The sequence below is a fragment of the Patella vulgata genome, chromosome 3 (genome assembly GCF_932274485.2).
Source record: "Patella vulgata chromosome 3, xgPatVulg1.2, whole genome shotgun sequence".
Classification (NCBI taxonomy): domain Eukaryota; kingdom Metazoa; phylum Mollusca; class Gastropoda; family Patellidae; genus Patella; species Patella vulgata.
The window spans coordinates 39,851,330-39,871,964 of record NC_065881.2 but is presented as its reverse complement, the minus strand read 5'-3'; the positions used below and the strand labels follow the sequence as shown (position 1 = coordinate 39,871,964).

At 34.3% G+C, this 20,635-nt stretch overlaps 1 protein-coding gene across 2 annotated transcripts in view; it reads right to left on the bottom strand.

Moving 5' to 3' along the window:
* Positions 1 to 866: 866 nt before the first annotated feature.
* LOC126814540 (uncharacterized) overlaps positions 867 to 20,635 on the bottom strand; it is a 28,871-nt gene continuing 9,102 nt past the window's right edge. For both annotated transcript variants that reach the window (XM_050539763.2, XM_050539764.1), the window contains 12 exons: positions 20,411 to 20,614; positions 19,795 to 19,976; positions 17,646 to 17,805; positions 17,085 to 17,208; positions 14,476 to 14,593; positions 12,475 to 12,649; positions 10,273 to 10,448; positions 6,725 to 6,859; positions 5,225 to 5,269; positions 3,533 to 3,670; positions 2,362 to 2,475; positions 867 to 1,105 (listed from right to left, as the gene is read on the bottom strand). In XM_050539763.2, the coding sequence (XP_050395720.1) occupies positions 950 to 1,105; positions 2,362 to 2,475; positions 3,533 to 3,670; positions 5,225 to 5,269; positions 6,725 to 6,859; positions 10,273 to 10,448; positions 12,475 to 12,649; positions 14,476 to 14,593; positions 17,085 to 17,208; positions 17,646 to 17,805; positions 19,795 to 19,976; positions 20,411 to 20,614 (1,727 nt within the window). In that variant the 3' untranslated portion in view covers positions 867 to 949. The remainder of the gene's footprint in view (positions 1,106 to 2,361; positions 2,476 to 3,532; positions 3,671 to 5,224; positions 5,270 to 6,724; positions 6,860 to 10,272; positions 10,449 to 12,474; positions 12,650 to 14,475; positions 14,594 to 17,084; positions 17,209 to 17,645; positions 17,806 to 19,794; positions 19,977 to 20,410; positions 20,615 to 20,635) is intronic.

Here is a 20,635-nt window from a genome sequence, read left to right as displayed (position 1 = left end):
TACCAATGGTAAAATGTTTATTTTGTCTTAAATATTGGATATCAGAAGCCTGCCTTTTCCTGGTAAGATCACAACATCAATGTTGATTTGAATTGACAAATAATTCGTATTTTCAATGTGTAAGACTTTAGATGATATTGTGTTAGAGACTTAGCTCCTTTAAAATAAAGCTCAAAAATAAATGATATCTATAAACAGTCCTACCGTGTTAAAGAATAATCCTATACTTCACTATTGCCAGTTGAGAAATTGGCAAAAATATCATTTTCAACTTCAAATTCAAACGTTTGAAGATAGCTATCATGGTGGGGAATAGGAAAACAAGGGAGGTAATTGGGAGGTAATTATGTTATTATTTCCGGTGTGAAGATGTTTAAGTGTCAGAAAGATAACCTATGATCGTATAATAGTGAGTTGACAATCTATTGAACAAAAGACATAGAAATAATTATGTTTTGACTTTCTTAGAAAGTATGAAATTGTAACTTTAAAAATATCAAATTTCTCACGGCTTCATACAGGCTAAATATGTACTCAGATATATTATTTAACATTTAATTAAAAAAACAAAATCAATATACCAAGGCTAGATAATCTCCCGGCTTGGATTTAATCAGATTTATATTAGGCCCATCAGTTTTCTCTGATACTGATAAAAGATGGCAGCGTCTTGAACATCAAAGAATGATGAAATTTCAATTTAACATAACTTTGTAAATATTGAACAGAATTGAACCATTTTTAAGCTGATATTCCTATTGGAGATTTGTAGTTTGCATGGGATTCCTATAGCGCTAAATGACGCATAGGGTTTTGTATTATAAAAAATGTTGTTAACTCATGACTTCTTCAATAAAATTCATCTCTTAAAAGTCAGATTGTTTAATATTTTAATAATACTTTTAATGTGATGGTTAAACAAAACATTCGCTTTTAATTCCATACAAAATTAGTCAGGTATGCCTCGGACTGATGTCAACCATGAAGCCAGAAATCTAAAGTCTGTTTTTTCTTTTAGTCGACTGTTTCTATCTACCAAAGCTTGTCGCAAATTTTTATACCTTCTTATAGCTTCTTCTAGTAGATTCTCTCTTTCTAAATCACCCTAAAATAAATATTTAACATACTGATATCTATAGAAGGAAATAGAGATTATTTTTTGCTACTACTGGTACTTAGATTTTGTCATTCAATTATACTATTAAGGAGTTTATCCTCAATTTGGAATTTAGTGTATATATATATATACTATACTAGGACAGCTAATAATTGAGCCATCTTTAGATGATCCAGTTATTGGCAAGTAGAATAAAGATAGGTTGCCAGGCAATGAAACATACGCCCACAGCAGCTAAGTGGTCAAAGCAGTCAACAAGAGTTGTTGCATATTTTTTTATTGTCGGTAATGAAACATCTATAATACACTAAAATCTGATTAAGATCAACAACTTATTAAGTAATTATCAGAAAACCATTAGAATTTGTTTGGTTTTTATAAAGTTCTGCCCCATGCTAACGTTTAGTATACGAAACATTTAATATTATGGATTTAGCTGTTCAAGTTAGCAAAATTCATTGTAAATCAATATACTTGTTCATCTCAAGACCTTAAACACTGTGTATAAATTTAAAGTCAATCGGATATTAACTTTAGCCTCTAGAGCGTCCACAAGATGTTTCAAAGTGATCAAGGGCCATAACTCTGGCAGTAATTAATGGAAATCGCTGAAAATAAATAGGCTTCTTCGTCTCATGACCTTAAACGCTGTGTATAAATTTAAAGTCCACAATTGCCAGCCGGCCGGACAGACGGGGGCGACGACAATATACGACCACATTTCAATGTGGATGTATAAAAAGGATTAGGACATAGTAAGAAAAAAAATCCTGTAGTTGCTGACGAATCAAAGATACTGATGAGAGTACTAAAACTCAAAACTTCTAGCACTTAATTGATAGACAACCACATGGTATCTTTTTTGGCTCCAGTCCCACTTCCTTTTATTCTATCAATATCTACATTACACAGTATGTGCAATTTGTATTTGTATGTTAAAGGTACATCAAGACATGAAGACTATTAATTAAAGTTCTAAAAGCTATTAAACTACAACAAATGGAGTTCAATTCCTTATCACTGTTCTACCTTTTCATTTTAAATTTACAATTTTATCACGGCAGCAATTACAACTTACTGCTCAGGTATCTTGTGATATGAATCCATCCAAATAGCTGATGTTTGTTTTCTTCTCATCAAAACAAATATTAAAAGATTACAAAAAGTTTACTTATGATGAAAGGAAGAATTCTAATCATTATTTTAATGTGAAATTGTCCCCAAATAGGTAGATTGTCACTTACTACTAATGGTTCTTGTCTGATTCGTAATATATAGTCTCTAATATCTCCCTGACATAGTACTGGTGGTGATTTTTCTCGTATCATGTATGCTACACTGTCAATTTTGTGAAATATCTGTAAAAATAAAAGAAAATTGTTAGAAAATGAGAACAAGTAACATTTTTTTTTTTTTTGAATCTTGTAGAAATGAATTCTATGGCCCACTATATCCAGATCTCAAAGAAAATGAAATGGGGTTAAATGTCCTACTGTTCTGCTCCATACAGTGTGCTATGAGATAAATTTTTCTTGGACAGCGGCGCTACGGCATACTCTTCTATCAAATTCCAACTGCCAAGGGATCTTTTACGTGCATGCCAATGTGTACACAGGACCTTGGTTTTTCATCCCATCCAAATGACTATGTTGTCCCTTGCCAAGCCCTGTCCTGCAGCACTGACAAGGTGGAAGCATGGTCCCGTGTAAACATTGGAATGCACGTAAAAGATCCCTTGGCAGTTGGAATTCGATATAAGAGTAGGCGATAGTGCCGCTGCCCGGGCAAAATTTCCCTCATAGCACACTGTATGGCGTATGCCCGTCTTCATTAGCCTAGTTTAGGAGCAGAACAGTAGGACGTTAAACGCCATTTCATTTCATTTCATTTCATGCTGGAAAACCCTGATCGAACACGGGATCCCCTGGCTAGCGAGCCAATGACTTACTCACTGAGTCACTGTGGATCTCCCCAGATCCCAAAGAAAATTGATTTAGGTCAAAATAAAGTGTTGATCTAGATTTATCTAAATACATAACAAATGATTCGACAACAAATTGTTAGAAAATATATATTTGTAACTAAAAATATTATATCCTTCAAGATACTTCAAAGGAAACATATTTGATATTTATTACACTTGAAGAAAGATGGATAATTAAAAGCTGGCATTACCCAGAAATGTGTCAGTAATGGAGTAATGCACAAGTGATAGAATCTGTTATATTTAACTTATTTAATTCAATATTGTGAACTTATTATGCAATTTATCATACTTTGAGGGAAGAAATATTCAAATCAAAGTGTTCTACCATTAAAAGTTTGTATACATCAATAGTGTGAAATAAACCCAGTGATTGTTTTCCATATAAATTTGTGTTTTATATTAATTATACATCAATAAGTGATAATTACCTGGTAAAATAGTTTTCTGTCTCGTTTGGTATTGATATATTTTTTACTCTCTATCATATTAAAGTTGTTCTTTATCAAACCTAAATACTGATGTATCCCTCTTTCTGTAACAAACTTCATCTTATGTGATGCCAAGGCCTACAAAATGAGACAAAAATATAGGAGTAAAAATGATTCTACATCCCTGGAGAAATGAAATAAATATAAAAGATGCAGTTTTACCACACAATAATGTTCAGTAACAAAATATATTTGTAAACTTTGTATCACACATTTATTTTACACTGATGGGAGATGCAAATGCACAAGATATAAAACGAGATTTTAGTTTCCATAGTTCCTTGGCTAACTACTAAGAACAAACCAAAGAGGATGCTAAGCAACTTAACATATGCCCACAGCAGCCAAGTCGTTTGATCAGTGCACAAGGCAAAATGTATAAATTGTATAATATCATTGGCATGTTAACAAGGTTCCATGACATAATCAAGGGCAATAACTTTTGGAATTCAAAGGGCTTCAACGTCTCATGAACATAAACACTGTATATAAATTTCATACAGATTCACAAGGTTATAAAAAGTGACTCTAGTAGTAATTTACGACGATTGTTGAAATTCAATATGCTTCTTCGTTTTAGTGATCTTAATGTAAACAACATATTATAAAGATAGGTTGCCAGGCAACGAAACATACGCCCGCAGCAGCTATATCGTTCGGGCAGTCAACAAGAGTTGTCGCATATTTTTACTTTTTTCGGTAATGAAACATTTATAATACATTAAAATCTAATTAAGAGTAACAACTCATTAGAATTTGTTCTGTCCCATGCTAACGTTTAGTATACGAAACTTTAGCTGTTCAAGTCATAAAGATTCATTGAAAATCAATAAGCTTATACTTGCTCGTCTCAAGACCTTAAACTTTGTGTATCAATCTGAAGTCAATCGGATATTAACTTTAGCCTCTAGAGCATCCACAAGATTTTTCAAAGTGATCAAGGGCCATAACTCTGGCAAAAATTATCGGAAATCGCTGACAATCAATAGGATTCTTTGTCTCATGACCTTAAACACTGTGTATCAATTTAAAATCAATCGGATATTAACTTTCGCCTCTAGAGCATCCACAAGATTTTTCAAAGTGATCAAGGGCCATAACTCTGGCAAAAATTATCGTAAATTGCTGAAAACCAATAGGTTTCTTCGTCTCATGACCTTAAACACTGTGTATAAATTTAAAGTCAAACGGATATTAACTTTGACCTCTAGAGCATCCACAAAATTTTTCAAAGTGATCAAGGGCCATAACTCTGGCAAAAATTATCGGAAATTGCTGAAAATCAATAGGCTTCTTCGTCTCATGACCTTAAACACTGTGTATATATTTAAAGTCAATCGGATATTAACTTTGACCTCTAGTGTGTCCACAAGATTTTTTGAAGTGATCAAGGGCTATAACTCTGGCAGTAATTATCGAAAATCGTTGAAAATCAATAGGGGGCGACAACAATATACGACCACATTTCAATGTGGGCGTATAAAAAGACTGCATGATCATTGATGTAATCTGTAGTGTTTTTACACAACATTGTGGGCTGCGGACAAACGGACGGGAAAATGGGAAAAAGAACAATATATGACCACATTACTACTGTGGCATATAAAAATGAGTTAATATGTAAATTAATACCTTCCAAGCTGGACTAGTATACTCATGGCCATCAGCAAATATAAGCTGTAAGAATAAAAATAAAGTATGATAATGATGTGAATACACTGACATGCAATACGATTGAAACTACAGTCAGTGGACTCTGTCACATCCGACCTCTCAATACTCCGGCACTCTGTGAAATCCGACATCATTTTCATGTCCCGATTTATTTCAATATTATTTCAGCCAAAAAATCAAATGAGTAATTCGTACTCAGAATATTCCAATTTACATCAATCAGCCGTCACATGATTTCCATTGAATCAACACGGTATAATCCGGCCTTCAATTGGTGGGTGTGAAGCCACAAAAGATTAACAAGCAATCACCAATCAATTATCGGTGAGATTAAAGCTTGCTCGCGTAGGTTTTTTTTGATTACTTTGATAAATTTATAATCTCTTGTTGTGACAAATACTCAAGAATACCCACAAATTTTCCCACAAATTATTCACAGTCGTAAAAATATTCCTAGCACCTGTTGGAAACGTTCGTTGCACATGCGGATTGAACTTAAATACCTAAGTTTGTTCACCCTACAGATCTATACGAACCGTGTGACGACGACCTGGACATAGAACGACAGATTATCAATGAATGAAATGAAATGAAATGAAATGGAGTTTAACGTCCTACTGTTCTGCTCCTAACCTGGGCTAATGAAGACGGGCATACGCCATACAGTGTGCTATGAGGGAAATTTTGCCCGGACAGCGGCACTACGGCCTACTCTTATATCGAATTCCAACTGCCAAGGGATCTTTTACGTGCACGCCAATGTGTACACGGGACCTCGGTTTTTCGTCCCGTCCGAACGACTAGACAGCTTTCCTTGTCAGCCCCTCCGTCCTGCATCACTGACAAGGGAGAACCACGCCGGAAAATCTGGATGAACTTTCTCGGCCAATGCAGGGATCGAACACCCGACCTCCAGGCTAGCGAGCTAGCGTCTTACCCACTTAGCCACGTGATCCCCCGATTATCAATGAACACATGACACCAAAGACAAGTGTGTGATCAACTAAAGACGATGACGAAGATAAATTAACTGAAAACGATGAAGACGATCAATTAAAAACAGACTTGGCTTATTCAAAATGCCTACGCATGTTAAATGAAATAAAAATTAATGTAATAAAATTTTGAATGTACAGAAAGGTTTATCATTTTTAAAGGCAATAACATTCTGGGGATTCGAAGCTACATTATAATAATACTTCCGGTTTTGAGAAAACTGAGTATTCCGACACTCTGTGTAATCCAACATATTGTAACGATCCCGTACAATGTTGGATTTGACAGAGTCCACTGTATTTATAAATCTTTGTTTAAAAATTTATTTAATCAAATAAAGATAGATCTCTGATAATGTCAAAAGGTAACCACACAAAAAGATAAAATGGCTCTTGAAATTGCTTGAAGGATAGTTTAAACAGACGGTTACCTGTACATAAACCATGAAAATATTGTCAATACCTCTAATATCACAACACTTCCCTTTAAAACCATCTCACAAAATAATCTAGCTTCATAAGCACCATATTCAACTTTTTTGGAAGGTCCTCGATTCTCGAAACATTCTGGGATCTTTTTACATGAACCAATATACCTCTATAAAAAATACAACCAATATTTAAAATTCAAATTTGATGCCCAACAATATTTGGGGACATGTGTGCCAATACAGATTCAAGTTTAGTAATTGGTTTTGATGGTTTAACGTCCTACTGTTCCCTTCCGACATTTTATTTCAGAAATAATTCTGGTTTTCTATCAATTATGTATAGTGCTTAATTTTCATACACCTACCAAACATTTTTTGGTTGTATATTATGTCTCCTATCCCACAGACATATGCTTGTGTATGCTCTTTTGACTAAAGTTTTCAAGCTTTTTTTTTTTTAACTTGCAGCAATTGCTTGGCTATCAATAAGCAAGAAGTAGATTAATGCTTGTGAGACAATTATTTCTCATCACCAAAAGCTTAAGCACACCATATGCTGCTTTGTTTGTTCTAATAAGAAGATAGGTTGCCAGGCAACGAAACATGTACACAACAGCTTAGTCTTATTTTTTGGCAGGTAATAGGAGCAATTACAAGACACTAACCAGCAGCTGCCAGGCATGATACGCAAGAGATGGATAAAGAACAAGCTAAAAACAAAAAGGATTTTTTTGTACAATCAGGGGCCATAATCTAGAAAGTTAGATTTTTGGAATATAAAGATATGTTTTAAGTTTCATCAAAATTGGATAAAAATTGTGACTGCTAGAGGGTCCATAACCTTTGTATTTCATACTTATACACAATTTGAGTAGAAAGAGCAGCCATTTTGTCAGGCAGTTTCATTTCGATTTTCCCGAAATTCCAATTCAACCTTCAATATGGTGGAATGGTGATATATCTAAACGGTTATTAAAATCGGAAAAAAAATTGTGACCTCTAGAGAATCCACAAGCTAAAAATGCGATTTTTCGACCAATCAGGGGCCATAATCCAGGAGTTACATTCGGATATCTGTGATTATCAAAAGAAACGAAGATCTTTATGATAAAAACATATATTTAAAGTTTCATCCAAATTTAATAAAAACTATGGCCTCTAGAGGGTCCACAACCTTGATATACCATAGTTTTACACTATTTGTGTACAATTTGTGTCCGATTTTCACGAAATTCTAACTCAAACATCATAGTGTAGAACTGTGATATATTCACACGTTTTTTTTTTAAATCAGATAAAAATTGTGACCTCTAGAGGGACCACAAGCTCAAAACACGATTTTCCGTACAATCAAGGGCCATGATTCAGGAAGTTATGATCTGATATGCGCGAATATTGAAAGGAACCAAGATCTTTGGGTTATAAACATGCATTTCAAGTTTCCTAAAAATCGAATCAAAATTATGACCTCTAGGAGGTCCACGACCTTGATATACCAGATGTTCACACTATTTGCGTACAAGGGGCGGCCATTTTGTCCGACAGTTTTGGTCCGATTTTCACAATATTCAAACTCAACCATCATTAGGGTGTAACGGTGATATACTAAAACATTTTTTTTAAATTGGATCAAAATTGTTACCTATATAGGGACCACAAGTTAAAAGTACGATTTTTTGTACAATTAGGGGCCATAATTCAGGAAGTTACGACCCAATATGCGCAATTATCGAAAGGAAACAAGATGTTTGGATCCTAAACATGCATTTCAAGTTTCATCAAAATCAGAAAAAAATTGTGACCTCTAGAGTGTCCACAAGCTAAAACTGTGATTTTTCGTACAATCAGGGGCCATAATCCTTGAAGTTATGGTCCGATACATGCGAATATCGACAGGAACCGAGATCTTTGGGAGACAGACCTATATTTCAAGTTTCGTCAAAATTGGATAAAAATTGTGACCTGTAGAGTGTCTACAAACAAATTGTGGACAGACAGACGGACATCTGGACGGACAGAAATGAAATGAAATGGGGTTTAATGTCCTACTGTTCTGCTCCTATACTGGGCTAATAAAGACGGGCATACGCCATACAGTGTGCTATGAGGGAAATTTTGCCCGGGCAGCGGCACTATCGCCTACTTTTATATCGAATTCCAACTGCCAAGGGATCTTTTACGTGCATTCCAATCTATACACGGGACCTCGGTTTTTCGTCTCATCCGAAGGACTAGACAGCTGTCCTTGCCAGGCCCTCCGTTCTGCACCACTGACAAGGGGAAACCACGTCGGAAAATCCCGATGAACTTTCTCGGCCAATGCAGGGATCGAACACCCGACCTCCAGGCTAGCGAGCCAGCGTCTAACCCACCTAGCCACCGTGGGCGTATAAAAACTGATAACGAGCAACAACCCATGAAGTAATTATCAGAAATCAATAAAGTTTGACGTGGAGTCCAGTTATTAGTAATATAAACATAAACAAATCATGTACAAGTAATTGGGCGATAACTTCGTCTTGTGGTGACAAGGAGTAGGGTCGCCTGTCCAACCTCGTGGGTTTTCTTCCGGGTCCTCCGGTTTCCTCCCACTGCTAAAGACCCTATGCGCAAGCGAATTATTGAAATAAAATTAACCCATATGTTAGTCCGGAAATGACCTAGTTTGTGTTGAGTGGACGTTAAACCCCATTTCTCTCTTTCTCTCTCTCTCTCTCGTCTTGTGGACAAAAACTCTGGATGATATTGTTAGCCTCTAGAGAATTTACAAAATTTTTCTCAACAATCACAGGTTATAATTATTGGAAATCATTGAAAAACAATAGACATCTTTGTCTCATGAACATAAACACTGCATATGAATTTCAAGTAGGCCTACACAATGCAATAACTCTAACATTCTGAACATCTGAGACACGCTACCTGCGGAGAAGTATCTCAGACACAGTCAATAGCCATGATATCCATATGACGTGATCTACACATCACAGGTCATGACATTGAGGTCAATGGGTCATGAGGATGAGGTCAACATTGTAAACAATAGGTTTATCTTCAGCATTGTGTCCGTTGCACCCATAAAGACTATATAATTCGTACAGTCCCAACATGTTCTCTCATCTTCCAATGTTTTTTCACAAAAATAACATCTACAACTCATAGAATTGACGTTGTCTTCAATGACGAGGGTTGTTCATAGAGGCCGCCATATTGCACTATTTTGTGCGTCGGTCGGGTCTATTTATTTCAGATATACACAATCAATTCTGTTGATGTTTTTAGCGTTGGGATTGACTAATAGTTAATGTGTTTCGGTTCTAAAACAAATATTTTAAACTTGAACGCAAATTTAGAAAATAGCCAAATTCTGGCTGGGATTACTGAGCAAAATGGACATTCACTGTATATGTGCGAAAAAAAAGCTAGCCACCAATTAATTTTCGTACGTTAGTTACGTACGTAACTCTAAATGTAGTTATTTGAAATCATTGAAAACTTTAGCTTGACGGACAGACTGTGGTTACAACAATATACAACCACATTCCAACGTTAAGGTATATAAATGAATAAAGTAACATACATCAGTCATCTCTCTATATATAACAACATAATCTACATCACTATCAGATGTAGCTAAACCATACATATGACTACCAGCTCTTGCTATCAGTATCACTTGTTCAGGTTGTAATTTTATCACTGGTCCACCAATAGTCTCCATTAATTGTAATAATTTACTCTTCTCATCTTCAATATCTACAAATCAAACCATAGAATTTACTACTTACTTTTGTTGCATCAGGCATTATAAATCACACATACACTCATACTTAAAAGCTATATACTAAAAATTGTATAAATTTACTTCCTGTCTAACTTAGTAAATTAAATACAACAAGCCAACAGTGAGGCTGATGTCCCCCGCCGAAATCCCAAAATAAATAGATGACACATATTAATTAATCACACATCTATTTTTTTCAAAAGTATCGAGCAATCAAACTACACCCTAAGTTTTATCACTCTCTATCAGATAGAATCAAGATTATCTTGTCCCAAAGCATCGACCAATGAAATTGATTAGCTCTGCTTAGCTTTAGCTTGAAATGTTAATCATTGAAATCAGTCAGGACATTCACTTAATGAACATCTACATCAGGTTTAAACATTCTACCTCAATTAAAAGCAGAGTTTTTATGTTCCAAAGTCTTGACCAATCAAATTGCTTATCGCTCCTAAGCCCAGGCAGAATATTCGCATAATCGAACTTAGTCAAGGTAATGATATAATGAATCTATATTCAGAGTTTCATCACTCTCACTTCATTATAACCGAATTTATCGTGCCCCTAAAGCATCAACCAATCAGATTGCTTATCTCTGCCTACCGTAAGTAGACAATGTTCATCATCAAACTCCATCAAGGCATTGACCCAATAAACACCTACACCAAGTTTGAACATTCTAGCTCAATTAGTAGGAGAGTTATTGTGTTCCAAAATCTTGGCCAATCAAATTGCTTATCGCTCTGCTTACCCTGAGCAGAAAATGCTCCTTATCGAACTTAGTCAATTTATTGATGTAATGAAACTATACACCAAGTTTCATCACTCTCACATAATTAGAACTAAAGTTACCGTGTCCCAAAGCATCAACCAATCAAATTGCTTATCTCTGCTTACCCTAAGTGGAAAATGCTCATCTTCGAACTCCATCAAGGTATTGACCTAATAAACACCTACACCAAATTTAAACATTCTAGCTCAATTAGAAAGAGAGTTATTGTGTCCCAAAAACTGTGCCGGACAGACAGACAGACGAACGGACGGACAGACAGACGAACCCATTTTAATAGTCCCCAGCTTTCTTCGAAAGGCGGGGGACAAAAATCACAGTTACGATTACTTTTTAAAAACATGAGGGCAAAAAATGTATGAATCTGGTCTAAACTAGACACAGATATCACATACAGGAACATTATCTATAAAAACATAATTTGCAAGAACTTTTATGAAAATGAATTGATAATAGAAATTTATAGTTATAGAGTACAAGCAATATTGTCATTTGAAATCGGCGATACGGACAAAGTAGAGTCATAATTAAAAACATCAAGCAAAACAAGCATAGACTTATCTGAATACCCCTTTAACTACATGTATTTTTGAAAATTATGTGATATCAGATGAGAACTGTACTCAATTGAATAATTAGATAAAAACTATTTATCAACTATCATTCAATTAGGGGGCAGTAACACTGCAAATACTTTAGCTGTTCAAATATCGATAATTGTTGGCTTTTTTGTCTCATGAACGGAAACACACAACCTTAGCCTCTAAAGGTTCCACAAGATTTTTCAAAAGGGTCAAGGGCAATAACTCTGAAAATAATTTTTGAGAAATGACTGATGGGCTTCTTCATCTCATGAACATAAACACTCTTTATAAATTTCAAGTCAATTGGATGTTAACTTTAATATCTAGACTTGTGAATGATGAACCAACAGACGACAATATACGACCACATTTCAATTAGGGTATGTACAAATTAACCCATCTTTATGTCATGGTAAACTTGAATATCAACGATGTAACTGTACAAGCTAATCATATCAACTCGAAAATTACCAACCGGTAAAGACTTCCAAATTGCAAATGTTTGTTTTAACTCCTGGAGCAAGTAGGACTATGGGGAATGTAAGTTTTTAAAATATGGACGTAAAACATGAACAAATGTAGAATTGACAGATGCTACAGATACAAACAGTGTATAATTCTTACACGTAAATGGGATAAGTTCTTTTCCTTGGAGTCTGGTTTTCTTCTTCCAGTTACATAATATAGTTTCAACTTCTGGTAGATTAGTAAATGATGATTTTCCTTTTAATTCTTCCTGTATCTCATCTTTCCATGACATTAACAGATCAAAGAGACCTTGTTTTGTACCATCAGGATTCTAGTGAATAAAATTATTCCCCTTATTACTGGTATAAGAAATCTTCCAATAAGAAAGGAATAGACATCTTTTAAGACAATACATCGGTCACTTTATAAAACAAACATGGTCATGTGTGTCATGCTAGGAAGGATAATTTTTCTGGGAATCTTGCATTTCTGTATTCTCTTCATCAAATCACAACTGCACACTAATATCAGTCTAAGGGTTAATGTCATAGCTAATGGCTGGTACTAACAACTTATATACTCAGCCAAATTAAAAACTTGACACTGATGAATTTCAACAAAAAATTTTTTCTGGTAAGTCAAATAAATTTCAAAGTGTTTCTAACGATAGTAAGAAGTAAGAAGCCTTTAATTTCATAAAATTGTAAAGTCACGTGGATCACGTGATTTTTGAGCATATAAAGATGAAAAACATGAAAAACACGTGCAAACACAAACTTGTGAGGTCAATCGATGCAAGTTTGCTTAAACTGAACACGCACACGTAACTTGAACTGGAAAAACAAATTAAAATTGTTATTTTCATCTTTGTTAGAAAATGCCGCGCCTTTCAAATGTAGAACGTCTACGTGCTATAGGTAGGCTCTATGCTGGTCAGTCTGTGGTCACTGTTGCAAGAGCCTTTAATTGTTCACGCCAGACAATAATTAATCTTAGAATGAGAGTGCTTCAAACTGGAACTATTGCCGACCGCCCAAGGGCGGGAGCGCCACGTGTGACGTCACTCCAGGAAGATCAAGCAATACGATTACGTCATCTTAGAAACAGATTTGTCACTGCAACCTTCACAAGTAGAGAGATGTTTGGTGGAAGGGTAACTGCACAAACTGTTCGAAATCGCTTGCAGGCTGCTGGTCTTCGACCTCTGAGGCCCTATAATGGACCAATATTGACACCTCTTCATCGCCGTATCCGACTTGTGTGGGCCACAAGACAAGTAAGATTTACTCAAAGACAGTGGAATTCGGTTGTCTTTAGTGAGGAATCTCGATTCACTTTGAGATTTGCCGATGGCAGGGCCCGAGTGTACCAAAGACGAGGTGAACGTTACGCTCAAGTATGCGTCAGAGAAGTTGACCGATTTGGTGGCGGCAGCGTCATGGTTTGGGGTTCTTTTTGTGCACATGGACGTTCTCCTCTTGTTGTTGTCCAAGGGAACTTAAATGCTGTCCAGTACAGGGATCAGATTTTGCAACCTGTTCTTCTTCCGTTTATGCAGAGACATGGGCCTGGACTAACGTTTCAACAAGACAATGCTCGACCCCATACAGCAATTGCTACCCAGAATTTTTTAAGAAATGCCAAGTCCTGGATTGGCCGTCGCTTAGCCCCGACCTTAATCCTATTGAACACATCTAGGACGAACTGGGTCGACGTGTTCGTCAGCAAGTGAATCCACCACTGACGTTGCAGGACCTTCAACATGCTCTTGCTGAGCAGTGGCGACGTCTTCCTCAGGTAGTGTTTACTAATGTTCTGAGATCCATGAGAAGACGTTGTCTGGCAGTACGAGACGCTAGGGGAGGCCACAACTGTTACTAAACACTATATTCCGATTGTTCTCCAAGTCAGTGAATTTCATTTTGGGGGGTACTGTGACATCACGAACGTTATCAATGTCAAGGACTTTCGTGCTTTCTGTTGATGTCAAGGTCGTCTGTGCACAACATAACACTAAAATAGTTGCCTTAAACCAAATATTAAAAATCTAGTCCCAAAAATCCTGAGTGTCAAGATTTTAATTTGGCTGAGTATATTTTCTATTTCTCCGTTATGAATTTGAGCTTCTTGTTTACATACTAAAAACAATTTATTTACCTGATATAAACCAATTAATTTAGTCAAAGCATTATTTGCTTTTTCTGGTAATTGTGTAGGGTCTATGGATTTTACTATACATCTTCCATGTATCAAATTATATAAATTATGTAATAATCTGAAAATAGAAATACAAAATATAACATTTCCAAACAAACGATCAGGTTCAAATATAGATCTAGCCACGAAGACTTGCTAATAATTTTAACGTCTCATACATGTACATTAATTATGATATTATTGCCAAGTTGATTTAATTAAGATTATTTACATATAAAGGGGACATAAAATGGGTAAAACCATTATAAAAAAGATCTTGTTTGTCTATCCGGTCTGTGCATTTTAATAGCTACTATTCGATGATAGTAATTTTCTAACTCAAGCGTATGTCTTTTTGAAAATGAATTTTATATTTACAATACAAGAACACTTCAATTTGCATCCTCTGTGTAATTATTTATCTAGACCCCATTGAGCTTTAACACTAACTTGTGGCCAGTACACTATTGTTATTTTTAGCTTCAGTCATCAGAAACTTATTCCTCTCAATAAAATATTCATCATTTAAATCAAAACTGTCTCTGGATTTTTTATGGAAAATGTACACAGAGTGTCAACTTTCTTTTGCCCGGTAGTTTAGTTGGCATTATTTATATTTCTGTCATATTGAAATATATTTCAGTAAGAAAATCAATGATTCCTTGAAAAATCAAAGCATAAGAATACATAATTCATCAAGATACATAGAAAATTGAACAGGAGCAGAGATGATTCTAACAGTACCGGTCGGGTGGAAAAAGCGAGCGAGAAGTCACATGGTGTAAACAAAGCTCTAACGGCGTTTGCTAACTTCATGGAATGAACACTCAGGGGTTTCTAATATTATTTATTGCTATTTAATCATCATTAAACAATAAAATATGGTAAATAACATGCAAATAAAACGTATTTTCAATATTTATGCTAAATATCATTCAGAAAAATATGATTAGATTTTCAATATCTTTCTGAAGACAGTATTTTTGACGGTTTTTATTTCTGTGTTGCCCAGTTCTACCACAAATTAAATTAGTAACTACTGATTTCTAAATTAACACCATGGATTAAAGTAGTAACTACTGATTTCTCAATAAACACCATGGATTATAGTAGCAACTACTGATTTCTAAATAAACACCATGGATTAAAGTAATAACTAATGATTTCTTAATAAACACCTTGGATTAGAGTAATAACTAATGATATCTTAATAAACACCATGGATTAAAATAATAACTACTGATTTCAAGAGTTTACACACTATTCAATACAATAACATGTTCACATTTATGAGTATACTAAATTATCATTAATAAATACCGTATTTTACGGGATATAAGTCGATTTGGAGTATAAGTCGAATCGCCATATTTTACTGGTATATAAAAAATTATAAGGCAAATGTTTTTCAACTCCACAGTAGCAATCTATTATCGAGTTTTGGGACTGTTATACTAGTCTAATACTGTGCTGGTGTAGTCAAGAAAAATTGGCCCATAATATTAATTAATGTAAAATAATCAGTTTATAAATGTAGGACTAACTTGATTAATATTGGTTTATTTGAACCAGTTTTTATTTCATTATATACGATAAATATAAGACAATGCAGGCTCTGCCTCTAATCAAACGTGGTTATAAAGTATGTTACTGAAAATGGAATAAAACTACGCAGAATAGTATGATTGGTTAATTTAACTGAAAACTAAAAGTAGAAATCTCGCAAGATTTTACAAGAAAAGGAATCATGCCAATTGTGACGAATGTTGCAGAAAAGATTCTATTGAGATGGCATATTATTGGGTTGATGATAATATTTTGAAGGGGTATGTATTTAAGTAAAGAAATAAACAAACTAACAAATGTCTACAAATATTTTGATTGGAATAGTGTAATAAGTAGGTTTTTTTTTAAACGATAGTGCATGCGGCATCGTGGAGCGATGGCTATTGAAAAAAAAATATTTCAAGATGGTCATATTTTTACCTTCATCTGTATTAAAGTCGAAGCAGAGTATTCGGCAGAAAAAAGTATGGACTTATACCCCAAAAAATATGGTATATGTCAATTAAACATGCATTATGCAAGAGCTAAATCTGATTATTGCAAGTCTTAATTTAGGCTTCAGATGTTATAGAAATTATAAATTCGATCTTTATTTAAACAACAAGACCAAAATCAACTCTGTAGACCCACGGATGGCTCGGCTACAGCTCGGATTTAAATAGGATTTCACCAATTGATTAAATCAAATAAGGGGTAACCTGATGAAAATACGTCAGTTAGATCGAGGCTAAACGATAGAGTGTACTTAGCGAGGCCGCTGTAAAGCGTTTCCGTATGCCATTGAAAACTTTCCTTGATAATCGAGATATGTAGGTGGAGACACATTTCGCTACCATTTCTAGGCAAATATTACAACGATGATAACTATGTTCAGAATAAAGTAATTTGACTGAATTTTTCAATATATTATTCTTTCATCATCTACTTTTGAACTGTTATAGCAAGAATGGCCAGCTCTCTATAAAAATCTCCCATAATGTATCTTTAAAAGAATAATGTGTTACCTAAATGATTCACAAATTTCAAAGAATGTGGCACCTTCCCTTAATTTCATTATTCCACATTTTGTTTTCTTGGCAACTCCTCCAACAGCCTGTCCGAAACCAGCTTCTATAAATGATTGCAATCCTGAAAATTAAATGTAATAGATGTTCACTGTCTGCTTAATAATATTGTGAAAGCAAATTTTAAACATCAACCAGCAAGCAAGGTGTTTATTGGATCAGGTCGGACTGAATAAAAAACAGATTGCCAGACAACAAAACATACATTCATGGCAGCTAAATCGTGACCAGTCCATAGGTAAATATTAAAAAAAATCTTTATACTGTAAAATATTATTCTTTGCAATAATTAAAATAGAAAAATATATCTATTCTTTGCATGTCAAAATGTAATCTGGGACTTTTTGATCAGTGAGTGAGACAGTGCCCTATGCCACAATGCCCCCCTGCCCCCTTACAATACTCTAGGGAGCCAGCGATAGAACATTCATCATCCAACTAACATGCCTACCAAAGATCTGATATTATTATATGGATTTACTGACAAGTAAAGTTATTTACCCATTAACTGGTAAGATTGTAGAGATTGTTTTAATTCAATCCATTCTTCACTTTCATATATTTGACCATCTGGATCATAGTTAAGAATTTCAATATATTTTGTTCTGCCACTAACTAAAAATCTACACATATGAGATAATTCTACAATACAACACCAACCCTGAAAACATTCAACAATATGATCTTTAATAACATAGAAAAAAATTCAAGCAATAATATAACAGTAAATAACTGCATTGTGCATATTACAGGAATTCAAACAAAGTCCTAAACTTTAAATTGGGTTAAAAATAAAACTGATTTTATGTGTTTTTATATTTTACGCATTCATTTTTGATTTGTAAGATGACAATTCTGTCTTTGTAATAGGGTTTACTGGTAAATATAACCATTCATGTGTTCCACTGTCAACACAATAAGCTAAAAATGAAATTAAAATTAAGTAAACAAGCTCACTTCTGTTTAACGGTTAAAAACAAAAAACTTTTATACTGAATATAGCTTAGCCCATCATCACTAATGGAGATAATCAACCCAATTCAATACTGTTTTTTTTACCTAAATCAGAGAGGTTTAGTATATTGTAGATACCAGGGATCTTAATCGGCTGTTTTTTGTCGACTTTGGCCAATTGATCTTTAATCTAGATGATTGGTAATACAATGAACCGGCCACTAAGGTATCACAAATCAATCTACTTTCGGCCGATTTACAAAGAATTAATTATCAGGCCGATTGGTAAAACAATGAACCGGCCAATATGGTATTATCAATCAATCTACTTTCGGACGATTCCAAAGAGTTAATTATTACTCGTCGATTAAGAAACCCATCAAAGAGTCAATCATTGTAATGAATACCTTCGGCTCATTTCATAAATAAAACAACTTAATTGAGGTAATCATGCCAAGTAAAAGAATGTATATAATACAATTTCTGTTCATTCATTTCTATCAAACACAATGTTGAAATACTTGAACACCTCGCAGAATGACAGCAGGAAACGTAAACGAGATTTAGCTGAAGATAGTGATGGCGGCGTTGACCTTGAACTTCAAGCATGCACGTCGTCAATGGAAGTTCCAAAAGCCGGAGATCCTCCCATGTCAAATATAGGTCAACCGAAGTCGAAGGCCAGAAGATATTTCAGATCCGAATGGTTAACTACTTTCAAATGGCTTTCGTTCGACAAAGATTCACAGAAACTGTTTTGTCTCGTAAGCTATTAATTATTACTTATTTTATTAGTCAGGTAATTATGTTAACGTAAAGTAAGTCAGGTAATAACCTACTGACCCATATATTAAGTAATAGCCTATTATTTTACCAATTCCAGGTCTGCCAGAAGCACAATCATAAAAATAAATTTGTAAGTGGCTCTGTTAATTTCAAATTATCGGCAATAAAAGACCATATTAAATCTGACGATCATACATGCGCAGCAAAGAAAGACAATGACAGAACAAAATTGTATACGGGTAACACTAAAAATAAACTAATCTGAATCACGACATATTTCCAAGTTCTGACTATACACGGAAATTAATTTGTGCTACTTTGTTATTTATATACGGTACTTTGTTATTTTTATATATATATTAACATGTGCTTACGAATAAAATAATTTAAAAACCATTTGTATGTACTTGTAGTTTTTCTTTTTACTAATTTATGACTTCCGTTTAATTGGATGAAAGCAAAAGTAGGAATATGCAATGCAAGTTGCTGAAATAATAATATGACTATAAAAGTCGATATTATAGCGATGTATGAATGCAAGTATGCAATTACAAAGGTCTTGTTTATTCGGAGTTTCAGCTATTATTATCCCAAATACATTATGCAATTGATGAATTATGCAATTACTGTTGTGAATAGAGTATGCATAAACATAAACCAACATCTTTGTTGTTGAAAAGACAACTATTCGTTAGGCCTACCCGTGGCCGGTTCATTTCAAAATGGATTAAGAACCCTGGTAGATACTCATTTGTTTATCACTTAATTTAATAGCAAGTCAGATCACCAAGTCCCCACTGTAGAAATCATTTCAGCAACCAGTAACCATAAAACAAATGATGAAATGGCAGCTTATCAAATAAATAAATATAAACTTATAAAATTATTTTGTATATTAGTATATGCTTACCTTATCAATAATTTCTCCTAGTTTTTGATTATGTATATTAGCTGGAGTTATAGCTTGATGATCATAACATAGGTATACAATTATTAACACATTATGCCTGGCCTTTTCTCCACGTTCTTTCTGACTAGCCTCATACCAGGGACAAGTAAACAATAAACTAGCTAGGACTTTCTTACATTTACCTACAGTATAAAAACAACAATAATGTAAATAGGAAGGGTTTCTATCAATAAATATAAATCTAAAAGTTTAAAGAATAGTTTTATAGCCTCTTTAAGTAATCCTCATATTTTGTACTTTCTGAAATTTATCTGTTTAACTGTTCAATAATCCAACAGTGATGTTGAGGGGTTGTAGTTTATTACATACACATACCAGTATATTCTACTTTAAACCGCTATTTTTAAGAGAATCAAGCAATTTTATATTGACCCTTTCAGATGGTCATGATAAGCCAGATTGTGAATTAAACCCTTCTTGAAGGCAGGTATGGAGCTGAGGCTTTATATTATAGATAGATAGATAGATAGATAGATAGATAGATCTATCACCATCTTAAACACACCTGAACAACAAACATGTCAACTCCTAAAAACAGAAGTCATGGTATATTTACCTCTCATTAATTCTGTAATTAGTCTGTTAAAGTTTTCTTTGGCTTTCTGAGTTAAAGAACTTGGAATATGCATTAAAGTTATTTGTTTTAATTCTTGAATTGGACCTTCATTTATTGTTGTTGCACAGTAGTCATGGTGGCTACCTTCTGCCTGTGACTTTATTTCTCGTAAGGTATCTAGAGATTCATGAGTTTTTGTCTGCACTGAAATAAATAGATGACACT